The sequence below is a fragment of the Hevea brasiliensis genome, chromosome 1 (assembly GCF_030052815.1).
Source record: "Hevea brasiliensis isolate MT/VB/25A 57/8 chromosome 1, ASM3005281v1, whole genome shotgun sequence".
NCBI classification, from domain to species: domain Eukaryota; kingdom Viridiplantae; phylum Streptophyta; class Magnoliopsida; order Malpighiales; family Euphorbiaceae; genus Hevea; species Hevea brasiliensis.
Genome location: NC_079493.1, coordinates 50,939,929 through 50,967,329, shown reverse-complemented (window position 1 = coordinate 50,967,329; position 27,401 = coordinate 50,939,929). Strand labels below are relative to the sequence as shown.

The window sequence follows — 27,401 nt, the reverse complement described above, 5'->3', positions numbered from 1 at the left end:
AATTTAATGGAATAATTTAACTGAAACAAAATACAAATATTAAATGGTATAATTTTAAAATATAGGAACCAAGTAGTTAGTTTCACTAAAATACATAGATTAAATAGTAATTTTTCCTAATTAAATTTAATTATTACACAAAACTTAAATAAATAGATGTAATTGTATTAGAATAATATCAAACTAATGAGTGGAAAGAAAATAGAAATTCTGATATATATTAGGTTGACATCAAACTAAATGGATTTAAATAATTCTACATGATTAATTTATTAAAATTTATGCTAATTAAGTAAGAAAGAAATAATATCTATACAATGAAAAAAGAGGAATTTTAATCATTTGACAATTCATAAACTAATTTTCAATTAAAATCAACAAAATTAGAATAATAAATTTTGCTCTTCAATTTCTTAAAAAAAAACACTCAACAAATCTTAGTGAGACTGTGTTGAACTTTTGATAATGGAATGATAAGAACCCAATATAAATTGAGGAAATTAAGAGAAACTAACAAAATGGAGAAAGTGGTAGAGTCGTGGACGGAGGATAGAGAGGCTTGACAATTTACTTCTCTACCCATTTGACTTCTTGGACACTTTTTATTTTTGAAATTTTTAACTATTTTATAGATCAAATTTTTAACTTTGTGGGTCAAAGTAAGGTAATAATATATAATATATATGAAAAAAAAAAACTTCATGACCCATTCAATATATGTGGCGTTGCCATTGATAACAAGTCTAAATAATGCATTGAAAAAAATAGGGGATGTGTGGTTCTAGTTCTTTATAAGAATCAGAACTAGAACTGAATTCGGTTCTTTTATTTTTTGCAACCAAAAAAGGAACCTAATTTCAGTTTCGGTTATGGTTCAGTTTTAAGTGTTTTCGATTCTGGTTTGGTTTTACTTTCGATTCTTGTTTTAATTTCAATTCCAGTTCTAATTCGGTTCAGTTCTCAAATTTTATTCTCAAAATTACAGCATTATTGTATTCTTTTAAAAAGAACAGAAACAATTATATATTTTTAACATTAAAATATCAATAAAATAATAATACAATATCTAAATAAAAATATCAATAAAGTAACATAAATATAATGACTTACTCAAAAGAAACACTAAAATTAAACTAACAATTCCCACATAAAAATATAAGATAATGCTAAATATTCATAATAAGTTATATAATATTTTCATCCAAATTATAAAAAATAAGCAAATCAATGATCATAATATGGGTTAGGATAAATCTATCCTTAGTTAAAAACACAAAGGTTTTGAAGAAATTATTTATTTTATTTTCATTTAACTCTTAAAGTTAAAACTTAATTGGACAATATACAATTTTTACCAGTTTAAATTTTGATTCACAATAATAAGTATAAAAAAATAATTTTAATTTTAGTATAACGGATATTGTTTATAAAAAATTGTTATATTATAATTAAAACTTTTTCAAATTAAAAATAAAATAACTAATATAATATTAAACTTTAATTAATTTAATTATTAACATTAACTCTTAAATACTATTTTAGCCCACGCTCTCCACTATCCCTCACAAAATATTTTATTCCAATCGTACCATTAGCATTTTTAGTAGGCCATAATTCAATCCCATGAAACAACATATCAACAAATTTTTTTTTTTTTTGCCAACTAGAAATGATATCTATTAATTTAAAGAGAAAAATACAAAATTAGTCTGCTCTAAAGGATTACAGGCAAAAGAATCATCCTGAAGCATTTTCTTAGCAATATTATGAGCAGTACTATTACAAGCTCTAGGAACACAATTAAAAGTAATATCAGAGAGTTCAGAAGATAAATGGGCAATATCATTAAAGATACCATGAAGATCACTCTGAATAATACCTCCCTTAGTAGCTTGGATTACTAACTGAGCATCACCTTCTAAGAAAACAAGATGAAAGGATTTGTTTTTAGCCAAAAGAGCAGCTTTATGGCAAGCAAGCGACTCTAAAACCATAGGGTCAATAATGTCAATTATCCTTTTGCAAAACCAAGCAATAGGATGACCCAAATTATTGCGGGCAATACCTGTAATAGCTCCAAAGCCATGATGCTTATTCACTGCAGCATTAAAGTTGATTTTGATTTGAGAAAAAGGAGGTGGAGTCCAAGTGGATGGACGGTAGACTGGAGGATGCTGTGGGGGAGATGATGACTGTATAGACATTCAAAATTTTTCCAAAGAGGTGGAAGCTTTCATAAGAACATCTTAGTAGAGCCAAATCACATTTTCAAATACCAAGGCATTATGACATTTTCAAATGTACCACAAAATATAAGCAAGAAGTTATAATAAAGCTTTAGCATCAGCATGTTGTCGAATAACATCAAAAAGCTCAAGCCAATAATCAGCTAAATGATTATTATGTAGCAAGAGAGATCTTACTCGAAAAGGTGAATGGATCCATACTTCCATAACTTTAGGACATTGGAAACAGATATGTTGCAAAGATTTCACAGTTCCACGAGTTTTACATTCTGCTGGAATATTCGAAATTCTGCGATGTAATAATTCTCCACTAGGTAGTCTTTCATGAAAAGCTTCTATAAGAAAATAGAAATTTTGGTAGGCAATTGAATATTCCATAAATATTTCCAAAAGTTATTAGTCATAGCAATAGAGGTTGGACCTGGATCCGCTCTCAAATGTCTAGATGAATTAGTATGAAGATTTCAAGCAACATAATACCCAGACTTGACATTATAATTCCCATCCTTGCTATAATGCCAAATTAGCTTGTCTTCCTCTCTGAATAAAGAAATTGGTATATACAGAATATTGGCAACTTCCTATGGTTGGAAATTTTCCTTCAAAGTTTGAATATTCCAAGAACATTGAGTGGGCTTCATTAAATCAACAAACCAATGGATGGATGGATTGGTGGAAGATGTGATTTGTGGTGGATTAGGGAAGGATTTAGGAATCCAAACATCTTGCTTACAAAGAACAAATTTCCCATCACTAATGCTCCATCTAATAACCTTTTGTAACACTTGCCTACCCCATAATATGCTTCTCCAACCAAAAGATGTGACACCCCTCATTCCTCTACAGTGTAGCAGAGCAAAGCATGTCACACAGAGTGTCAAAGCACCTTATCTTGTCTTATTCCATATTCTAAATCAATTTATTATTTCTTACTATATTTATTAAAAGTCACTAAGTGAAATTTTTGCTATTTATGTCATTTATTGAAATTTTATTTAATTCAGAGTTTTCGCAAATTTTATAGAAAATTCGGTAGAATGCCGGCTGTAATTTGAAAAAACCATTCTTCAGAACCTGTTAAAAACACTTCCAATAATTTTTCTCAACCCACACAACTCCAAATATCAACCCAAATCTCATTCTCAAAAATTTCAACACAATCCCATAATATTAATCATATCACAGTTCCTCAAATCCACAATCTCATTCCTTCAGTTTCATATAATACACATGCTTAATTTATGAAGAAGTACTCAAATTTTTATTAATGAACACAATTTATAGATAATTACATCAAAACATAATTACATGAGTTTATAATATACATGGCAAAATAAAAGTCTAATTACAAAAATTTACAAAATACAAAATACAAAATGTAGCCTAGTGTCCTACCAATGCACTACAGATGTGAGGTAACACTGGAATCTAGCAAATCGGACTCTCACCCAGTTTGGGGTCTGCTGGGTTCTCGCTTCGTGTCTCTAGTACCTACGCATTGCAAACGGCGACGCGCTAAGCAATACAGCTTAGTGGTGCCAATATAAAATAAAATAGCTAAAATAAAATAGATATGCAGAATGTATGCTGATAATTTACGCAGACTGAGTTTCTAGTAATTATTTGTAGCATTATTAATCTGTTACTTTTTATGTTAATTATTTGATTCAAATTTGTTAAGATTTATTTTGATTGCCCAAGTAACCTATACTAGTAGACCAGACTGGATAAACTGGTAAACTGGCACTGGGTATCAAGTACCTCGGGTCATCACACCATCAGTCACAAAGTATCTCCTGGTGTGCAACAGAATAGCTAATAAGTCGTAATAATCATTAGGCACAAGGCCAAGTATAGTAAACACAATCAACATAGCCAAAGGCTATTATATCTCAGAATGACATGAAAGACCATAAAGCACAGAATGGCATGAAGCCATATGTAGTACTGCTAACAGAACCCTATTGGTATGCCAACCTATCCAAACTAATCTTTCTAGGCATACTAGGGCATTTTATATAATTAATTATTTAATTACTTAAATTTGTGGTTTAGAGGTCACTATTCACTTGACTATTCCCACACAAATAGACTTTTTAATACCTAATAGATTTGTTAAGTCTAAGTTCACCAAGATACCACATTTTGCACTTTATTTTTGTTGGCATTGATTGCCAAACTCAATTCCTAGTCTTTTGAGTGCTATTTCAAATTTTCATATTTTAAGGTCCATATTCACTATTCAATTGGACCTTGCTACAGTAAAAATTTGACTAAACTCTCTTCTTCAAAGTTGTTCCTTATTGTCTCTTCATTAATTTCATTTTTGAATTACTCCTTTTGGAGTTTTCTAGCTCAAGTTATACTAATTTCTTTTAAACTGGCCGTTATCTATCCAGAATTTCTGGGCAGAAATGGTTCTGGCAGTTTTGATACCCTGATTTTAGTTACCAATTCAAATGGGTTATGATCAAAATTTGGTTTGGTGTTCTTCATGCAAGTTGTTCTAAATTGTCTAAGCTTTTTATTGATATAAAATTCAGACCAATTGGACATTTCTACACTGAGTTATAGCCATTTGAATAAATACTATTCATTTGATCACTTTTCCAGGGTAGCATGTGTGTTACCCAAATTAGGTCAATTTTTAGGGCAACTTAAGATAGTTTTCTGGGTATGGTTTCTTCACCAAAAATGTAGCCTTATGTGTTTAATTTCACCCTCAATTGGCCTTGTACCAATTGGAGCTACATTGGTTCAATTAAGGCTCTCCAAACACATTGGACTCCAAGAGTCCAGAATGCACCACACAAGGCAGCCTACCCTTTCCAACATTTAATGCCTCAATTCACTTCATATTAAGTTCAAACCTTACCAAATGGTCACTAATTGACCATTAAAATGTTCTTACACCATTATAGGAGAAAAACCCTAATTTGCTCAAAACCCTAAGTTCTTCAATTCTCAATTCTTTCTTTAACTTACAATTCAATGTGCTAAGTGTTAAATTCATCTCAAGGGTAGCTTGTATACTCATTTAATTCAAAGAAAATCATGAAATCCTAACTCATCTATGGCTGCCAAAATCATGGGGTATGCATACAAGGGGTTTTCATTTCAATTTTTCACAATTTTCAACTCCAATCAAGTCCACAAACATGAATGAAGAGAAAGAGAGAGAAATTTAGACACTAAACCCTTGTGTGTAGAATTTTCCCAAGCTTCAACTTCACTTTCTCTTCAATTCTTGGTAGCCAAACACCTTCCCAAGAGGAGTTAACAAGATTTAATGAAGGAAACTTAGGGTTTAGTAGTGGGAATTCAAAGTTTGGAAGAGAGAAATGAAAGAAATTTTAATGGAGGTAGAGAGAGGGATGAACTTAGCTGGAATAGAGGTAGAAGATGGCAGATTATGTTTTTCATTTTACCTCATTTTTATCTCTTTTAATTAGGTTGATAAGTGTTTGTTGAAATATGATTGGTGGAGGGCATTTTGATGACATAATAATGATGTCATAATTTAAATTTTAATTCATTTTCTTTTCTTTTCTTTTCTACTCATTTTTACATTAATTTTTAGTAATATTTATTTATATTTTATGCCATATAAATTATTTACTTAATTAGACAAGTTGGCCAAAAATCATCTCTAAAAGTGAAATGACCAAAATGCCCTTCGTTTTGCTTAACGGATCAAAATTATCTATACCGATTTAGAAAATTCTTTGAGTATTTTCTTGGTATTCTAGTGCCATTGAAAGCTCAATAATTCTTTACTGGAGTCTTAAAAATTAATTTACTGGGTTTTCCTATAGGTATGGGGTCGACAACTGTCTTTACAGTCGCTTCCCGTCAGGTCACCCATCGCCGGAGCAACGGCTCATTTAACTATGTTGTATTTTATTTCTAAAATTTTTTCTAAATTTTTTTTACCATTATTTGAATTATTTATGGCTTCTCACTTTAGTCTAAATAAAATTTCAGACATTCTAGCTGTCCGAACTGACATTGATCACCGGAAAAAGTAGAATGTACGATCAGGCTAAAGTGATGATGTTTCAAAAGATGCATCTATATTCACATTCGCATTAAAAAAGAAAGTGTAAAGGTAATATTTACCTTTAATGACTCTAGCAAATAAAGAGTTGGGTTAAGAAATGAGACGCCAACCCTGTTTAGCTAATAATGCTTGGTTAAAGTCTTGCAAATCTTTGAAACCAAGTGATGTGTCCCTACCGCAAGTGCACGGGTCGTACAAGTAATATAGAAAAGATATCGTTCCCACGAGGAGTTGTGTTAATGATTGAATTTTTGATATAAAAAGTTGACTAAATTGAACTAGTTTTGAAATTAAAGCAATAAGTTGATGGGTATTAGAGTATGAAATCTATATGTGCAAAATTAATAATCTATCCAACAATGTATTAATTAAACTAAAATTGCATCAATTTGAAATAAGCAAGTTCAAATATGGCAGGATTTAAAATGGCAAGCAATTAAATTCAATTGAAAATTAGCAATAATAAAAAGGCGATTCCGGAGTTCGGGATTTCATATTCGAGCTATTTTGGGATTTTAAATTGGTTATCCAATCTTGTGAAATTTATGGTTTTAAGGAGATTAATTCTTAAATCCTTCGAATACCCTTTCGAGTGAGACAAAGAGTGCCTTAATCAAACTAATCCTACTTTCGTGGAGTTAGAATTAATTAAGACCCATTAAGTTCTTTAATTAATCTGTGAATCCTCTTAATCCTTAGTCTATTTCTAGATCTAAGTTAATTAAGTCCAATTCCTTGATTATCTATCACAAGGCCTTCTCCTTTCGGTGCCTCAACCATGGATTAAGAACATCACTTAATGGGATCCTACACTAAGCATGTCATTAAGCACACAAGAAATGAATAAAACTCATTAAGACCACAAAATATGGATTACCCAATCAAAATCCATAAAATATCTCAAATATTACAACCCTTACTCCAGAATCAAAGGTAAACTACTCACTACCCATAATCCTTACAAGAAAATCTGAGTTTATATGAAAATAAGCTTCAATCTAAGCTAAGAAACAAGAAATTAAACACTAGAAATGTAGGAAAAATATAAGGAAAGAAAGAAATCTACAAATCTTGGTTGAAAATGGTGTGGAAGGTGAAAGTGACTCTTCAAATTCTGCCTCTCCTCTCCCTTTCCTTTTCTGCTCCTTGTCTCCTTTTTTTTTCCCCCCGTCTAAAATGGGAAATGGGACTATTTATAACATTTTCTGACATGGAGCCCTAAAATAGTGTGTTTGAGGAGGGATTTTCTGAGGGAATCTTCTGCCAGCTCATTAATGAACTCTTTATGGGACTGCATAAGTGGACTGCATAAGTCATGCAGTCCCTTATGCAGTTTTTAAGCTGGGTCACTTATGCGAAACTGCATGACTTGGTGCATAGGTTATGCACAATTTCGTGAGAGTGCATAAGGGAGGCGTGAATGTGCATAAGCTATGCAGTCTTCTTATGCACATTTCGGCAGGTATTGGAACAGTGATTTTTCTCCTTATGCAGACCTGCATAGCTTATGCGGCAAGTTATGCACAATTTGGTCAATGCACATTTCAGCTTGAAAACTTGTTTTTGACATCTTTGGCTGTAGAAGTCACTCCTCAATGGCAAAATTTCTCTTCAGTCCTTTAAAAACACCATTTTTCTTACAAAACAAAGTAAAAATTACAAATTAATCTAAAATTGACAATTATGAAAAACTAACTAAATAACTAATGAAATTAGCTAAAAATGACTAATAATAAAATAAAATAGCTATGAAATTAGACCTAAATGACTATGCAAAATGTATGCATCACCAAGACCACCCATACATTTAGGAGTACACATCAAATGCTAAGAAATCCAGTGCATTTTCCTTTCCTGAGCTTATTGGCCCCACCAATATTAGCTATCAAATAATTATATCTTGGCAAAGAGTGATAAGAAGTTTAAAATCACTCATTGCATACACCAGGATTGCTTAGGTCACTGCTTTGATAAGAACTTCTTTTCCTCCTTAAGATAAATATTTTTCTTTCCATCTAGCTGTTTTTTATTGAATCCTCTCTTTAATTAAAGTAGAAACAAACTTTTTAGATTGAGGAAAAGTGGATGGTAAGCCTAAAAAACAATCATAACCAGAGCTATTTTTGATATTAAGGATGGTAGCTATATTGGATTTAACAACACCATGAGTATTTCTGCTAAAAATCAGGGTAGACTTGTCAAAATTAATGAATTGGCCACTAAGTTCAACATAATTCTTCAAAATATTGTTAATCAATTCAGCTTCATGAGTAGTTTCTTTGGAAAAAAGAATGGAGTCATTAGCAAATAGTATATGAGTAATACGAGGACCTCATCGAGAAATGGATTGACTAGAAAGACCTGATTCTCTAATCATATGAGATAATGCTTCAGCACAAAAAAGGAAAAGATAAGGAGAGAGAGGGTCTCCTTATCTGATACCTCGAGAAGGATGAATAAACTCGATATGAAAATCATTCACTTGATGAGTGTAGGAAACCATAGTCACACATTCCATTATCCATGAGATCCAGGTAGGATGAAAACCAAATCGAATAAGCATTTGCTGAAGAAAAGGCCATTCTACACATTCATAGGCCTTACTAATATCTAATTTGATTGCCATTCCACCAGCGCCCTTACCCTGTTGCTTAGAAAAAGAATGCATGATTTCATGACATATAAGGATATTGTCTGATATGTGTCTACCCCGAGTGAATGCACTTTGCACTTCCCCAATTATATTATCCATAAGAGGCTGAATTCAGTGAACCAAAATCTTGGAAATGATCTTGTAAAAAACTGTACAAAGACTATGGGATGTAGATCCTTCATAGATAGCACATGTCTAACCTTAGGAATTAAAGAAATGACTGTGTGATTAAAGCCTCTCAATAGCTTTCCAGACCGAAAGAATTCCTGAATAGCAGCTTCTAAGTCATTTTGCAACACTGACCAATATTTTTGAAAGAAAATAGCTGTGAAACCATCTATCCTCAGAGCTTTGGATGGATGAATGGAAAAAATTGCTTTTCGGATTTCATCTAGAGTTACTTCTCTTATAAGAGTGGCATTCATATCATGAATGATCCTAGGCTAAAAAGAATTCAAAGTAGAAGCAGTGATAAGAGGGTTACTAGTAATATAAATATGGCAAAAATAATCCATAGCTACTTTAGTAACCTCTTGTTGTCCTGAGCGCCAAACTACAGAAGAATCAAGAATTCTTGAGATAGTATTCCTTCTTCGTCGTTGAACAACTTGAGCATGAAAAAAATATGTATTACGATCCCCCAAATGAAGCCAAGAATGTCTAGATTTTTTAGCCCAAAAGGATTCCTCATGTCTGATTGCATACGAAAGATCATGCTCTAGTAACTTAACAAACCTTCAGCCATACCAGCAATCCATATACCCATCCTTCAAAATGCAAAGAATTTAATGCTTATCCAAGCTTTCACCGCTTAGCCATCAAGTCAATTATCATTCAAAATCCCCAAACCAACAAATCAAAAGAGAAAGTCATGCTTAAAAGGAATTCTAGGACAATCAATAGGCAAAGTGTCTCTATATAAAATGATGGAATTAAATGAATTGATAGATAATTTTCCAATCCCATAGGCAAATTCCCTACTCCTATCTCCACTAATGTAACAAGTACTATCAAGAGATCAAAGGTCTTTTTAGGGATGTAATGGGGATATGGGGTTCAAAATGAGGCTAAGAAGAAAGATGGGTAAAAGGATTCAAAGCATGAGAATATTTTCAATTTTGAAACATAAGGTACGCTTTATTATATATATATATATATATATATATATATATATATATATATATATTATATATATGTGGGAGACAGAAATACACAATGAGGATTGTCAAGTGCTAGCATATTTTACAAAAACACATAAAATGGAGGGACATTTTGATACTTTAAACTTGTATTTTGCATTTTCTTTTGATGCTTGTCCCTAAAATTTGCCACCCCCAAACTCATTTTCTTTTAATACTTTGGGTGGATTTCTTTCATTTTGAATGACAATGGTGAAAAACACATATACTAGCACTTTTTACAAGATGAAAAGCATTTCTTCTCCCTTTTATTGTATTTATTTTTTTTCTTTATATATATATATATATATGTACCTAATGTTGTAAATGATTATTCTCATGAAAAGGGTTGCAGTGTTTGGTTCATTGGCTAGGTAACAATAAGGATGTCAAGGAAAATTAGGGATAAAAAGGCTCAAAGGGGTTTGCAAGGGTAAATTTTAATTGGAAAAAAGGGCCAAAGGTTTAAAATGAGAAGGTTTCAATCAAAGAATGCCTAATCATCTCTCTCTTTAAGTACAAGCTGGTATTTCGCCTTGAAAGGTTTAGAAAATTTGTTCTAGGATTGGTGAGACATCATTTGACTACCTTATATCCAATAATTCCCTCTAAACACTTCCATCTCCAAATGACTAGTTGGGTGGCTTTTTGGCTAAGAAGATATAGGCAAGGGATAGACACTTCAAAACCTTGCATCTCTTAGGAAACTTTCAATCCACAAACCCAACTAAAGGGTGAGTCAAATCACTCTCATAGGCAACTTTTCAAAACTCAAGGGATTTGGCAAAAGATTTTAATGCATGATGTATGATTCCTAAAAATGAGTAATGCATTAACTAAATGGAGGAAATCTATTTGTCTATTTGCATGCAATGTGTACAATTCTAAATTGTGTAAAATGTGTGTGTAAATGTGTAATGTATATGTATGTAAGGATGTATAAGTAAAATATTTACAATATATGTAAATGGAATGGGATGAGATGCTCCTATACTCAAAATGTGAAAAATGAAGCAAAAATCAAAATGTGCAGAAATGTGCACCCCCAAACTCAAAATTAGACATTGCCCTCAATGTCTCAAGCAATGCATTATCAAAACTCAAAGCAAATAGTAATTACCAGGAATTGTGAAATGTTAAGAGCAAAAAGAAAAGGTTACCTGGAATAGAGAAGATGAGAATTCAAGAGATAATAGGAATGCATAAGAAGCTGCACAGGTTATGCATAATAAAGTGTTGTCCAGAACAAGTGCATAAGGAAGTTGCATAAGCTGTGCGGTTCTGCATGAGTGGCAATAAGGACTGCACAGGCTATGCAGAACATTTGCATGAGGGAATGACTGCCTGTGCAGATCTGCATAAGTGGCATAAAGGGCTGCACAGGCTATGCAAGATAATTGCATAAAGGAATTCACAGCTTGTACAGTATGTGCAAAAGCTGCTGCATGATGCTGAGCAAGGACAAATGTGCAACCACCAGTAGAAGCATGCAAATATAGACAGAGTATGGATAAATATGCACAAAAAAGGGCAATAAGCAATAAAAATTAATGAAAAACTAATGTAATGGCTATCCAATAGAACTGTAATAAAAACAGAATTCAAAACAAACTATAAATGTTTGAACTTATTTACAAAGGAAAAGTCCTACAAGTTTGAACAAAAGCAAAACAAAAACTAATCCAGTTATATTGTTTTGCCCTTGTCCATTGATGTTGCTAAAGGGCTGGTTGCATCTGGCTGCTGTCGAAATGATGGTGCTGGAGGAGGTGATGGAGGTGGAGGTGGCATTCCCAGAAAAATCATGAGCTGCTTTATCATCTCCTTCAATTCTTTCTGCTTATCTCTGGTTTCCATGACAAGGTCAAATAGGTGATCATGACGATCCTTGAGGGTATCAAGACCAGTGTCAAGCTTCCTATCCACAAAGTATATATCATCACTAAGCCTTTCAAGATAGGTGAATAAGGCTTTAGTGTTGAATGCAGGAGGGGCTGTGGATGAGGAGGGTTCAGCTGTAGGAGGTGTGGGCTGTGCAGAAGCTGCTGGGGTGTCCTGTGCAGTTTGAGGGGGTGGGGTAGGTTCAGTAGAGTGCTGTGGGACTGATTGGGCAGGTTGGGCTTCTGGTTGTGCAGCGGGTTCAGCTTCTGCTGCTGGGTGTGCAGTATCAAAATGTGGCAAATTGAACCCTGTTTTGGATAGGTGTGCAGCATCAAAATATAAGGTGTCCACAAGTGCTGGTATTGGGTGCTCTTCAGGATTAAAACCAAAATGCTTGGCTATGACAGTTATGAGCCCACCCAAAACAATGTCACCTATGGATTTGGTGGCAATATGCAGCACATGCTCACAAAAGAAATAACCAGGAGAAACCTTGACCTTGTGAAATGCACACCATAACATAAATAATTCAGATTTCCCCACAGCACCAGAACTAGTCCCTCTGCCCAAAATAGTGCTAGCAATCAGTCTATGAATAAACCTAAGTGCAGGGTCAAGTATTTGAGAGGTTTTTGATCTACCAGCAAAAAAAGTCTGAGGTTGGTTTGTGATAATTCTCCAAAATTGGGCAGCATTCCAAATACCCTTGTTTGCTACCTCTACCCCTGTATATGGCACTCTAAATAACCCATCAGTTGCAAAACCAAGAATGCTATGAAATTGATCCAGTGATAACTCTCTATTTTGCCCCAAACATCTAAATTTCATAGTTGGCTTAAAATATACATCATGCAATTTCAGGGTGGCAGAGAATGAGGAAATAAACTCCAAAACTAAAGCTGGGTAAACAATTTCTTGCTTATGCACAAATTCCATCCAACCCATACCATCTAGATAGTCAACCACATTGTCAAATAAACCAAGTGACTGAAGAGAGTCCACAGAAATATACCTAGTGGGTTGCACCTTCCTTTCCTTAAGTCATTTAAATGTTGCTTTGTGAGTTGCATCAGAAAGGGACCAAGGAAGTTTTGAGACTTGTGAGGTTGCTGACAATTGCTTTTTGCTGGAAGAGGGTGTGGAGGCTGAAGTCTTTGGCTTTTTGGGTGGAGGCTCTAACCTTGGGATGGTGGGTGGTTCATTGCGCTTTGAGAGAGGAGGTGCAGAGGACATGGGCCTAGTGGATTTTGACCTGATTTTTCGTTTATATGTGGTTGTGGAGGGTGGTGGGGGTGTCGCTTATGGAGGGGAATTAGGGTTAGGAGGTATCGTTGACAATGGTGAAACCTGGAGAGGGGAAACTGGACGGGAATGGGGAGGCGACTCCATTGCCGATGGTGAAGGTGAGGGGAAAAGAAAATATGCTCGGGGTAGTTAGGGCTAGGGCGGCGGCAATAGGTGTGGAGAAGAAGGAAAGGAGGAAAATGTCGGGAGAAATAGAGGGGAACGGACGGTCGGGAACATAAAATACGGGAGGCGGGAGAAATGGGTGCCGACGGAAATTTTGGATTAGGTTGTGTAAGACTGCATAAGTAAAAAGTGAGTGTGCATAACTTATGCACCCTACTTATGCATGTTTCTGCAGGTTTTGGACTTTAGAGAAATAGCTCATGCACTGTCCTTATGCACATTTCGGCAAGTTTTGAAATCTTGGGTTGGTGGTCATGCAGAAGCGCATAAGTCATGCACCCTCCTTATGCAGGTCTCGGTAGGTTTTGGTGTTTGGGGTTGGTGGTCATGCAGTTGTGCATAAGTCATGCACTCTCCTTATGCACCTCTCGGTGGGTTCTAATTTTTATGGAAAGTGGTTATGTAGAAGTGCATAGGTCATGCACTCTCCTTATGCACCTCTCGATGGGTTTGGGTTTTCAGAGTTTTCGGTCATGCAGTAGTGCATAAGTTATGCACTCTGCTTATGCACCCCTCGGCAAGTTTTGAAATTTTGGGTTTCTGGTCATGCGGAAGTGCATAAGTTATGCAGACTTCGGCAGAGAGAGAAAATCAGAGTTTTTGGTTATGCGAAAGTACATAAGTCATGCACTCTGCTTATGCACCCCTCGGCAGAGAGAGAAAATGCAGAATTTGAAGTTATGCAAATGTGCATAAGTCATGCACTCTGCTTATGCAGGTTTTGAAAGATATGAAATTTGACAAAATTAGGCTATGCAGAGTTGCATAAGCTATGCACTCTTCTTATGCAGTTTGCAACAGGGATGAAAATGGCAAGAATCGTGGTTATGCAGGATTGCATAAGCTATGCAGTTGCTTATGCACAATTCAACAAGATTGAGATTGCAATGGAAAGTGATTTGCAAGTGTGAAAAATACCCTAGAATGAAGAAATATAATTCCATGAAGCATAAACCATGAGAAATTTTCACCAAAAACACATCAATACATACAAAATCCATCAAAATTTCATCACACAAGCATGTAAAAGTAAATCCTGCATAAAAGGCATTTGTGACCCATGCCATTTTGACTCAAATTCTGCAAATCAACATTTAGCACATTAAAAACTCAATAAAACCTGCATAAAGTTGCATCTATTCACAAATGATTAACTCCCTAAGTCATGCCAAGAAAATGCAATTTGTCCACCTTGAATCCATAACCCAAGTAAGCTCAAAATTACAAAGATGACCCACTCACCACCATATTAACATTATAAGCACAAATACTTAAAAGTTACACACACAACCTCACCAAGAACATAAGCCATCTGCTGCAGACACCCTCTTTGCAGCAGAATTTCATTTTCCCTCTCTGCATAAACTAGGTAGCAGACCTTGCACAGGTTATGCAGCAAAAACCAATCAGTTTTTGGGAGAGTTTGAAAGACAAAATTTTCAAGTTAAGAATCACTCCCCAACAGTTCACCAGCCTTCCTCCATTGAAATACATCTACAAGGGACAAAATTCAACAATGTCAAAAATTGAATTTGGGGAAATTTCAAATAAAAACAAAAGTAATGAAAGTAAAAGTAAATCAGCAAAAGCAAAATAAAAGGACTTGGGATGCCTCCCAAGAGGGCTAATTTATAGTCCTTAGCTGGACTCTTCATGAATTTCAGTGAAAAAGAGGTGAGGGATTGGAGAGCTTGTAACAGCTTGCTCCTTTTATTGGGTCTCCAGTTATGTAATGTCTCAATCTATGCCCATTGACCTTAAAATTCCCAGATTTTTCACTCCAAATTTCAATTGCTCCATAAGGGAAAACCTTAGAAACTCTATATGGACCAGTCCACCTTGATTTAAGTTTTCCAAGGAACAATTTCAATCTTGAGTTGAACAATAAAACTGAATCACCTTCTTTGAATTTCTTTTTCCTAAGGTGCTTATCATGCCAAACTTTAGTTCTTTCTTTGTAAATACGGGCACTTTCATAAGCATCCATCCTCAGTTCTTCAAGCTCATTAAGTTGCAATAGTCTTTTTTCACCAGCTTGCTTAAGATCAAAATTCAAGGTCTGAATGGCCCAATATGCTCTATGTTCTAGCTCCACAGGTAAATGACAAGACTTACCATACACCAACCTAAAGGGAGTAGTTCCTATAGGGGTTTTGTAGGCAGTCCTATATGCCCATAAAGCATCATCTAGTTTGATAGACCAATCTTTTCGAGAATTGTTCACTGTTTTCTCCAAGATATGCTTGAGCTCTCTGTTAGAAATTTCAACTTGTCCTGAAGTTTGAGGGTGGTATGGGGTAGCTATCTTGTGCACTACACCATACTTCCTCATTAAGCTCTCAAATTGCTTATTACAAAAATGGGAACCCCCATCACTAATTATAGCCCTAGGAGCTCCAAATCTACTCAAGACAAATTTCTTCAGGAATTTCACTACCACTCTAGCATCATTAGTTGGAGTTGCAATAGCTTCCACCCACTTTGACACATAGTCAACTCCAACTAGAATGTATTTATTACCAAATGAAGGAGGGAATGGCCCCATAAAATCTATTCCCCAGACATCAAATAATTCCACTTCAAGAATATCATTTAGGGGCATTTGATCTCTTTTTGACAAATTTCCACTCCTTTGACATTTATCACATTCTAACACAAATTTCCTCACATCCTTAAAAAGATTTGGCCAAAAGAAACCAGCTTGCAAAATTTTACTAACTGTTTTAGAGATTCCAAAATGTCCTCCATAATCAGAAGCATGGCAATGATGCATAATACTCTGTGTCTCTTCATCAGGAATACATCTCCTTATTAAACCATCACAACATCTCCTAAAGAGTAAAGGATCATCCCATCTATAAAACTTCACCTCATGTAAAAACTTTTTCTTTTGTTGCCATGTCATTCCTAGAGGTAAGACTCCACAAGATAGATAATTCACAAAGTCTGCATACCAAGGTAATTTAGCAACAAGAGAGAAAAGTTGTTCATCCAAGAAAAACTCATCAATAGGGATTTCATCCAATTCTTCATCATCCAATTTCAGCCTACTAAGATTATCTGCAACTACATTTTCAGCTCCCTTCTTATCTCTAATCTCTAAGTCAAACTCTTGTAGCATCAGAATCCACCTAATGAGCCTAGGTTTAGCCTCTTTTTTACGGAGTAAATACCTGATGGCTGCATGATCTGAAAATATAACCACCTTTGAGTCAATAATGTAAGGTCTGAACTTTTCCAATGCAAAGACAATTGCTAGAAATTCCTTTTTAGTTGTTGCATAATTTGTTTAAGCCTCATCCAGTGTTCTACTAGCATAATAAATAGCATAAGCCTTTTTGTCCTTTCTTTGACCAAGAACAGCTCCAATTGCATAGTTGCTAGCATCACACATAATTTCAAAAGGTAGGCTCCAATCGGGAGGTTGCATGATTGGTGCAGTGATAAGAGCTTGCTTCAACCTACAAAAGGCATCCAAACACTCTTGGTCAAATACAAATGGTGTGTCATTACTTAACAAATTAGACAAAGGTTTGGCTATTTTAGAAAAATCCTTGATAAAGCGTCTGTAGAACCCAGCATGTCCTAGAAAACTTCGAATTCCCTTGACATTGGTAGGAGGAGCCATCTTCTCTATCACTTCAACCTTGGCTTTATCAACCTCTATTCCTCTATTGGACACCATATGTCCAAGCACTATCCCTTCCTGAACCATGAAATGACACTTTTCCCAATTTAACACAAGGTCAGTATCTGCACATCGCTGCAAAACTTTAGAAAGGTTAGCCAAGCATATGTCAAATGAAGATCCATATACAGAAAAGTCATCCATAAAAACCTCCATTATGTCTTCAATGAAATCTGAGAAGATTGCCATCATGCACCTTTGAAAAGTGGCTGGTGCATTACGCAACCCAAATGGCATCCTCCTATAAGCAAAGGTTCCATATGGATAAGTGAAAGTGGTTTTCTCTTGATCATTTGGATGGATAGGGATTTGAAAAAAACCTGAGTATCCATCTAAATAGCAAAAATAAGAATGCCTAGCCAGTCTTTCTAACATTTGATCAATGAAGGGAAGTGGAAAATGATCTTTTCTAGTGGCTAAATTTAATTTTCTGTAATCTATGCACATTCGCCAACTAGTCACTGTTCTGGTGGGAATTAATTCATTATTTTCATTTTTTACCACTGTCATTCCACCCTTTTTTGGGACAACATGTACTGGGCTCACCCAAGTACTGTCTGAGATAGGATATATGATCCCTGCATCAAGCAACTTCAAAATTTCCTTTTTAACAACTTCTTTCATATTTGGGTTTAACCTTCTCTGATGTTCAATAGATGGCTTACAATTTTCTTCCAAAATAATTCTATGCATGCAAAAGTGTGGGCTTATTCCCTTAATGTCATCTATAGTGTATCCTAAAACTTTCCTAAATTGTCTCAACACTCTTAACAACTTATCAGCCTCTAAAGTACTCAAGTTTGCATTTACAATTACTGGATAAGTGTTATTAGTGCCAAGAAATTCATACCTGAGCTGAGAAGGAAGTTGCTTAAGTTCTACCTTAGGTGCATCTTCTTCCTTGAATGATGGTTGCTTAAATTCGACTTTTTCCTTTTATGTGAGTTGAAAAACTGGAGCAGAAATGAATGGTGGACTTCCCTCTAGATGTTGAGCATATGCAGCCACATGAGGGTTGTCATAGTCTATGCCTCCTCCATGAACCAAACAATTTTCAAGTGGATCTTCCGGATATCTTTTTCTGAAGTGTTCTTCAACCAGCTCATCAATGATATCAACTCTCAAGCAAGTATCAGCTTCAGAATGATACTTCTTCATAGTGTTATTAATATTGAAAACCAATTGCTCTTCACCAACTCTAAGAGTCAATTTTTCTCCCTTAACATCAATCAATGCTCCTGCTGTAGCTAGAAAGGGTCTCCCTAAGATAATTGGAATATTAGAATCCTCCTCCATGTCCAAGATGACAAAGTCAATAGGTATATAGAACTTCCCAACCTTTAGAGGCACATTCTCCAAAATCCCTTCAGGATACTTAATTGATCTGTCAGCTAACTGAAGAGAAATGTGGGTTGGCTTAAGATCTCCCATATTGAGCTTCTCATAAATGGAGAGGGGCATAAGGCTAACACTAGCCCCTAAATCACATAAAGCTTTTGTAGAACATGATTCCCCAATGTGGCATGGAATTGAAAAACTCCCTGGATCCTTGAGCTTTGGAGGAAGTTTCCTTTGGAGTATAGCACTACATTCTTCTGTCAAAGCTATAGTTTCATCATCTTTAAGTTTCCTCTTGTTTGAGAGAATTTCTTTCAAGAATTTTGCATAAGAGGGCATTTGTGAAAGAGCATCACCAAAAGGCACATTTATGTATAGCTTCTTCAAAACCTCTAAGAACTTCCCAAATTGCTTATCAAGCTTGGCTTTGTGAAATCTTTGTGGGAAAGGAAGTTGTGGCTTATAGGGCTCAGGAGGTATATACTTCTCTTCCTTCTCTTCAATTTTCTCTTTACATTTTTCTGCACTCTCTTGTTTTTCACTTTCTTGTTTTTCACCCTTATCAGTTTCTTTCTCATTTTCTCTCTTCTCACTATTTTCACTCCTCATTATTTACAACTTTCCCACTTCTTAAAGTAATAGCTTGACACTGCTCTCTTGGGTTTTCTGGTTGACTTGGAAGCTTACCAAAAGACTTGGTACCTAAGGAAGATGCTTGTTGTGCAATATGATTTTCCAGCATTCTGTTATGTGTTTGCATCTGTTCTAGCCTTGCTTTCATCTCTCTCATCTCCTCATCATGCTTATTTTGGTTAGCAAGAATCTGTTGTAATAAAGCTTCTGTGGTGGGACTTTGTTCTTGCTGTTTTGATGGAGGGTTCATATTTTTCTGCTGAAAATTAGGCAATGGTTGCCTATTTTGCTGATATGGAATTCCTTGTTGCTGTTGTGGTTGAAAATTCTGATTTGGAACTTGACTTTGCTGATTTCCCCATGAAAAGTTGGGATGATTCCTCCAAGTTGGATTATAGGTTTGAGAGTAAGGATTCCCCATTTGTTTGTTTCCATAATTACCAACATATGCTGCTTGCTCTCCATAGTCTACTCCACAGCTGGTAGTTCCCTCTGCATAAGCCACTTGTTGTGAACTTCCAGATGATGATGATGAACTAACCAACATACTCAAATCTTCCATCTTCTTAGCCAAAACATTTATAAGTGCATCAAACTTTGCATTAATCATGTTGAACGGATCAAGGTCATACATTCCAGCAGCTTGCCTTTTTTAAGTTGGAGCTGGTCCTCTTGGACTACTCCAAAGATGAGTATTCTTTGCAATTTTCTCCAATAGCTCATAAGCTTCATCTCCATGCTTTATAATAAATTCTCCTCCTGTTTGAGCATCAATTATCCCTCTAATTGCAGGAGTAACATTTGTGTAAAAATTCTGGTTTATCATCCATTTCGGAATGGCATGATGTGGGCATTGTCTCTCTAATTCCTTCCATCTCATCCATGACTCATATAGAGTTTCATTTTCTCTTGGTCTGAAAGCTTTCATTTGATTCCTCAACTCTTGAGTTTTTCCAGGTGGAAAATATTGTGCAAGAAATGCATCAGTGAGCTGCTCCCAATTTGTAATGGAGTTGTGAGGTAAAGAATCAAGCCAATCCAATGCTCTATCTTTCAAAGAGAACGGGAATAGCTTCAATCTTTCTGCATCATCAGACACTCCAGGTTGTTTTTGCATGTCGCAGATCATAGCAAACTTCTTCATATGTGTGTGTGGATTTTCAGAAGGATGTCCTCCGAATTGAGAATTCTGAATCATTTGAAGAACTCCAAAATCCATCTTGTAACTATTTGCATCAATTCTTGGTCTTGCTATGCTCTCTCTCAAGTCATCAAAATGAGGAAAAGCATGATCCATCATACTTCCCCTAGGCACATTAGCATTTACAACTTCTTCACCTTGGGCTGCATTTTCATTGTTTTGATCATTTCCAGCATTAACACCAATTCTCATTCTTTCATCAGCCATGACTTCTTCTAATTCAATTTCTCTCAATGCTTCTTTTCTTTTCCTGGTTTCTTTCTTGTTGGCTTTACAAAATTTCTCAATTTCAGGATTGAACAATAAGGATATGTCACTTGTGCTTCTAGCTCTTCTCATAAAAGATTAAAAGTACCTGAAAAAGAACAAACAAACACAAAATGAAAAGATAACAAAAATAAAACTAAAAACAACTAAAATAATCAAGAATTCAATCTTAAACAAACAACTCCCCGGCAACGGCGCCAAAAACTTGATGTGTCCCTACCGCAAGTGCACGGGTCGTACAAGTAATATAGAAAAGATATCGTTCCCACGAGGAGTTGTGTTAATGATTGAATTTTTGATATAAAAAGTTGACTAAATTGAACTAGTTTTGAAATTAAAGCAATAAGTTGATGGGTATTGGAGTATGAAATCTATATGTGCAAAATTAATAATCTATCCAACAATGTATTAATTAAACTAAAATTGCATCAATTTGAAATAAGCAAGTTCAAATATGGCAGGATTTAAAATGGCAAGCAATTAAATTCAATTGAAAATTAGCAATAATAAAAAGGCGATTCCGGAGTTCGGGATTTCATATTCGAGCTATTTTGGGATTTTAAATTGGTTATCCAATCTTGTGAAACTTATGGTTTTAAGGAGATTAATTCTTAAATCCTTCGAATACCCTTTCGAGTGAGACAAAGAGTGCCTTAATCAAACTAATCCTACTTTCGTGGAGTTAGAATTAATTAAGACCCATTAAGTTCTTTAATTAATCTGTGAATCCTCTTAATCCTTAGTCTATTTCTAGATCTAAGTTAATTAAGTCCAATTCCTTGATTATCTATCACAAGGCCTTCTCCTTTCGGTTCCTCAACCATGGATTAAGAACATCACTTAATGGGATCCTACACTAAGCATGTCATTAAGCACACAAGAAATGAATAAAACTCATTAAGACCACAAAATATGGATTACCCAATCAAAATCCACAAAATATCTCAAATATTACAACCCTTACTCCAGAATCAAAGGTAAACTACTCACTACCCATAATCCTTACAAGAAAATCTGAGTTTATATGAAAATAAGCTTCAATCTAAGCTAAGAAACAAGAAATTAAACACTAGAAATGTAGGAAAAATATAAGGAAAGAAAGAAATCTGCAAATCTTGGTTGAAAATGGTGTGGAAGGTGAAAGTGACTCTTCAAATTTTGCCTCTCCTCTCCCTTTCCTTTTTTGCTCCTTGTCTCCTTTTTTTGTCCCCCCGTCTAAAATGGGAAATGGGACTATTTATAACATTTTCTAACATGGAGCCCTAAAATAGTGTGTTTGAGGAGGGATTTTCTGAGGGAATCTTCTGCCAGCTCATTAATGAACTCTTTATGGGACTGCATAAGTGGACTGCATAAGTCATGCAGTCCCTTATGCAGTTTTCGGCTGTTTCTGGGTCACTTATGCGAAACTGCATGACTTGGTGCATAGGTTATGCACAATTCCGTGAGAGTGCATAAGGGAGGCGTGAATGTGCATAAGCTATGCAGTCTTCTTATGCACATTTCGGCAGGTATTGGAACAGTGATTTTTCTCCTTATGCAGACCTGCATAGCTTATGCGGCAAGTTATGCACAATTTGGTCAATGCACATTTCAGCTTGAAAACTTGTTTTTGACATCTTTGGCTGTAGAAGTCACTCCTCAATGGCAAAATTTCTCTTCAGTCCTTCAAAAACACCATTTTTCCTACAAAACAAAGTAAAAATTACAAATTAATCTAAAATTGACAATTATGAAAAACTAACTAAATAACTAATGAAATTAGCTAAAAATGACTAATAATAAAATAAAATAGCTATGAAATTAGACCTAAATAACTATGCAAAATGTATGCATCACCAAGACCACCCATATATTTAGGAGTACACATCAAATGCTAAGAAATCTAGTGCATTTTCCTTTCCTGAGCTTATTGGCCCCACCAAAATTAGCTATCAAATAATTATATCTTGGCAAAGAGTGATAAGAAGTTTAAAATAACTCATTGCATACACCAGGATTGCTTAGGTCACTGCTTTGATAAGAACTTCTTTTCCTCCTTAAGATAAATATTTTTCTTTCCATCCAGTTGTTTTTTATTGAATCCTCTCTTTAATTAAAGTAGAAACAAACTTTTTAGATTGAGGAAAAGTGGATGGTAAGCCTAAAAAACAATCATAACCAGAGCTATTTTTGATATTAAGGATGGTAGCTATATTGGATTTAACAACACCATGAGTATTTCTACTAAAAATCAGGGTAGACTTGTCAAAATTAATGAATTGGCCACTAAGTTCAACATAATTCTTCAAAATATTGTTAATCAATTCAGCTTCATAAGTAGTTTCTTTGGAAAAAAGAATGGAGTCATTAGCAAATAGTATATGAGTAATACGAGGACCTCATCGAGAAATGGATTGACCAGAAAGACCTAATTCTCTAATCATATGAGATAATGCTTCAGCACAAAAAAGGAAAAGATAAGGAGAGAGAGGGTCTCCTTATCTGATACCTCGAGAAGGATGAATAAACTCGATATGAAAATCATTCACTTGATGAGTGTAGGAAACCATAGTCACACATTCCATTATCCATGAGATCCAGGTAGGATGAAAACCAAATCGAATAAGCATTTGCTGAAGAAAAGGCCATTCCACACATTCATAGGCCTTACTAATATCTAGTTTGATTGCCATTCCACCAGCGCCCTTACCCTGTTGCTTAGAAAAAGAATGCATGATTTCATGACATATAAGGATATTGTCTGATATGTGTCTACCCCGAGTGAATGCACTTTGCACTTCCCCAATTATATTATCCATAAGAGGCTGAATTCAGTGAACCAAAATCTTGGAAATGATCTTATAAAAAACTGTACAAAGACTATGGGATGTAGATCCTTCATAGATAGCACATGTCTAACCTTAGGAATTAAAGAAATGACTGTGTGATTAAAGCCTCTCAATAGCTTTCCAGACCGAAAGAATTCCTGAATAGCAGCTTCTAAGTCATTTTGCAACACTGACCAATATTTTTGAAAGAAAAGAGCTGTGAAACCATCTATCCTCAGAGCTTTGGATGGATGAATGGAAAAAATTGCTTTTCGGATTTCATCTAGAGTTACTTCTCTTATAAGAGAGGCATTCATATCATGAATGATCCTAGGCTAAAAAGAATTCAAAGTAGAAGCAGTGATAGGAGGGTTACTAGTAATATAAATATGGCAAAAATAATCCATAGCTACTTTAGTAACCTCTTGTTGTCCTGAGCGCCAAACTCCAGAAGAATCAAGAATTCTTGAGATAGTATTCCTTCTTCGTCGTTGAACAACTTGAGCATGAAAAAAATATGTATTACGATCCCCCAAATGAAGCCAAGAATGTCTAGATTTTTTAGCCCAAAAGGATTCCTCATGTCTGATTGCATACGAAAGATCATGCTCTAGTTGTTTGATCATTGTCATATTTTGTCCATGTGATGAGATTTTCACTTGTTGCAATTGTGTTTGGAGGTTGGAAATGCAATGGTTGGCTTTAATGTGATGAGTCTTACTCCAATGAGAGAGAGCATATCGACAGTTTTTCAATTTTGAAAAAACTCTAAGAAGATTCAAACCCCTTGACTCCCTTTGCCAGGCATTTTCTATAATTTGTTCCACCTCAGGATAATGTTCCATCGACTATCAAAACAAAATTGTTTCTTGGATTTCATAGGATGAGGAGCCATAGACATTAGAATAGGACAGTGGTATGAGCCTCATGTCAGAAACTCTTTTCTGACTAAATCTATCTGTCCTGGCCAGAAACTTGAAACATCAAGAACAATTAAATGAACACAGGAAGAAAATCTAATAATCAAGAACTGGAATTAAAAGAGAACATAATATTCATAGCAAATGAGGTTTGACATAAACCATGACTCTAGCTCGAATTGTGATTTTATAACAGAGAGATTCTAGTGCATGGTTACATATGATTAAAGGTTCATTTAAGGTATTCCTTATTACCAATTGGGTGGTGATGCATGCATTTTAGATCATCATTTAGGTATAATTTTTGCACATAATTTACCCTTGTTCATAGCTATTATTATAGATATTAGCATATATTTAGTCAATTTTATAATTTTCACACTTCTTAGTTTAATTTTTGGAATTTATTTGTTTTGTAGGTTAAATTTGGAGAAATTTGATGTATTTTGATCAGAGTAGCCATTTGGAGGAGATTAGAGTTTAATTGCAAAAATTTTTGAAGTTGAGTAAAAATGGCCGAGAGTGACACAACCTGCAGCACAACCGAGTTAGCTTATGTCACAAGTTGTGTCGATCGTCAGATATTCAGGCCGAGAGCTACACAACCCACGACACAACCCACGACACAACCCGCAACATAACCGATCCAGCTTATGTCATTTTTACTGGAAATGGCTGACGTGGCATTTCCGTTACTCTGGCTTTTTATCTCACTTTCTCTGGAACCTTCCCCCTTTTTACCCATTCTAGCGCAGTCCCCTCACCTATATAAAGTCCCCTTTATCATTTTCTTTCCATAAGGAGCAAGGGAGGCATTTTTGGTAAGAAAAGAAGGAGAGGAAGAGAAGAACACGTGAAGCTATTTTCCAGCAGCTGCAGAACTCGTTTTCTGCACTTTCCAGCAGCAGCTTCTGCTGCATTTTTCTGGGTTTTTCTATTCCTTAACTTATATTTCCATTATTTCTTCATTTATACATTTGGGTTTGTATTGAAACTATGATTAGTGAGTAGTTGTTTGAGATTCTAGAGATGGGTTTGTAAATATTGTTTTGTATTGTGGTTTTGAACTGATTTAGCCATTTAAATGAAGATTGTTACATTTTGATTTATTGCTTGTGAGCTTGTTGCCTTGCTTGATGAATGGGCCCTCATTAAGTTAAGCTTTAATCCTTAATAGATGGACTGAAAAGTGAATATTAGGGATAGATAATCTTGCAATAAACTTGGTTTTCTTGGTGTTAGAGATAAGCTAAGAGAATTAAGGGGACTTTCCAAAATCAATTAGAGCTTTAATTGGGTTTTTGTTAGGTTTGAAATACCGTGAAAACAGGGTTTGATTTAATGAAAACCAACTTTGAAATGCTTGAAAAAGGTTTCAAAAATTTAAGAATTGATTTCCCTCAAAATTGCAATTCTCATGTGTTTGGCTAAATTAGGGATAAACCACATGCAAACAATATTGAAAATCCAATCTCTAGAATCACTTTAATTTTTATTGAATTTAGATTTAATTCCTCTCAATTTCATAAATAGAAATTTCAAATTAAATTTTGGTAATCTAGTTTAATTAATTTTAGTTAATTGTTTGATTTAGCTTAAATTCCTCAAATACTAATTTTAATTTTTAGATTTCATTTTTTTATACCTTTAAATTTTGTTATTCTAATTAGCTTATACTTTTACTTCCAATTTAAGCACAATTCCCTGTGGGATCGATATCATTTTTTTAAAACTATACTACTGTGACCCGTGCACTTGCGGAAATCACACATCAAGTTTTTGCCGCCGTTGCCGGGGAATTGCTTGTTTTTAAGTTGGATTTTAATTGTTTTAAGCTAATTAGAATTTTTATTTTCTTTTATTTTCACTATTGTTCCTTGTGTTTTTCAAGTACTTTTCCTGTTTATGAGACGATTGAAAAGCACAAGTGACACTGAATTGTTGTTTAATCCAGAAATTGAAAAATTCTGCCGAGCCAACAAAAAGGAATACAAGAGAAGAAAGGAAGCAGAAAAAAAAAAAAGAACAACAAAGATTTGAGCAAGAGGAGACAATTGAAAATATGGAGAATCAAAATAGAGCTATTGGTGGAAACAATGGAGGAAATGAGCAAAACGGGCAAAATGCAGTTGCTAATCAAAATGATCCTCAGGGAAGATCCATGTTAGATTATGCTTTTCCTAGATGTGCAGATGTGAGAGATAACAGACCTATCATTGGAGCTAATCAATTTGAGTTAAAGACTGGTCTCATTCAAATGGTTCAGAATTCACAATTTGGAGGTAGTCCACTTGAAAATCCCCATTCTCATTTGAAGAAATTTTTGATGATATGTGGCACACAAAGGCAGCCTGGAGTTTCAGATGAAGTTATTCGGCTCACCTTATTTCCATTTTCTCTTCGGGATTCAGCATTGGAGTGGTATGACTCACTTCCACAAGCTATTATAGCTACTTGGGAGCAACTATCTCAAGCTTTTCTATCTCAATTTTTCCCACCTGGGAAGACCACTCATTTGAGGAATTTGATGGTAGCTTTTAAGCCAAGGGATGATGAAACTTTGTATGAATCTTGGATGAGATTTAAGGAGCTTGAAAGGCAATGTCCTCATCATGAAATACCGAAATGGATGATTGTTCAGAATTTCTACACCAGAGTTACTCCAGCCATAAGAAACACAATTGATTCACAAGCAGGAGGAGATTTCATGAGAATGACAAGTGAAGAATGCTATGGTCTATTAGAGAAGATTGCTCATAATACCCACTTATGGGGAAATCCTAGAGCACTTGAGCCAAAGAAGGCTGGGATTTATGAACTTGACTCAGTTAGCTACATGAATGCAAGATTTGATCAGTTGACTCAGCTTCTTAGTGATTTTTGCACAAAGGCAACAGCCTCAACTCCTACAACTATGCAACAAGTTGCCTTCATAGATGGAACCCAAAGTTGTGGAGTTGATTACTCTTCTTATGGTGATGATTATTTGCAGGAGCAAGCTGCTTATGCAGGAGGTTATCAACAGAAACCTATGGGAAATGCTTACTCTAATGTGA

The 27,401-nt window shown here is 35.0% G+C and overlaps 1 protein-coding gene and 1 non-coding gene across 2 annotated transcripts; both read right to left on the bottom strand.

Moving 5' to 3' along the window:
• Window positions 1-1,679: 1,679 nt before the first annotated feature.
• Window positions 1,680-2,204, bottom strand: LOC131183159 (uncharacterized). The gene has a single exon (XM_058153285.1). It carries the CDS (start codon window positions 2,202-2,204, stop codon window positions 1,680-1,682), a length of 525 nt encoding a protein of 174 aa, XP_058009268.1.
• A 24,653-nt stretch (window positions 2,205-26,857) lies between these two features.
• Window positions 26,858-26,964, bottom strand: LOC131169807 (small nucleolar RNA R71). Its single transcript, XR_009140717.1, has one exon. It is a non-coding gene; the product is annotated as a small nucleolar RNA R71 (small nucleolar RNA).
• Between the last annotated feature and the right edge of the window lie 437 nt (window positions 26,965-27,401).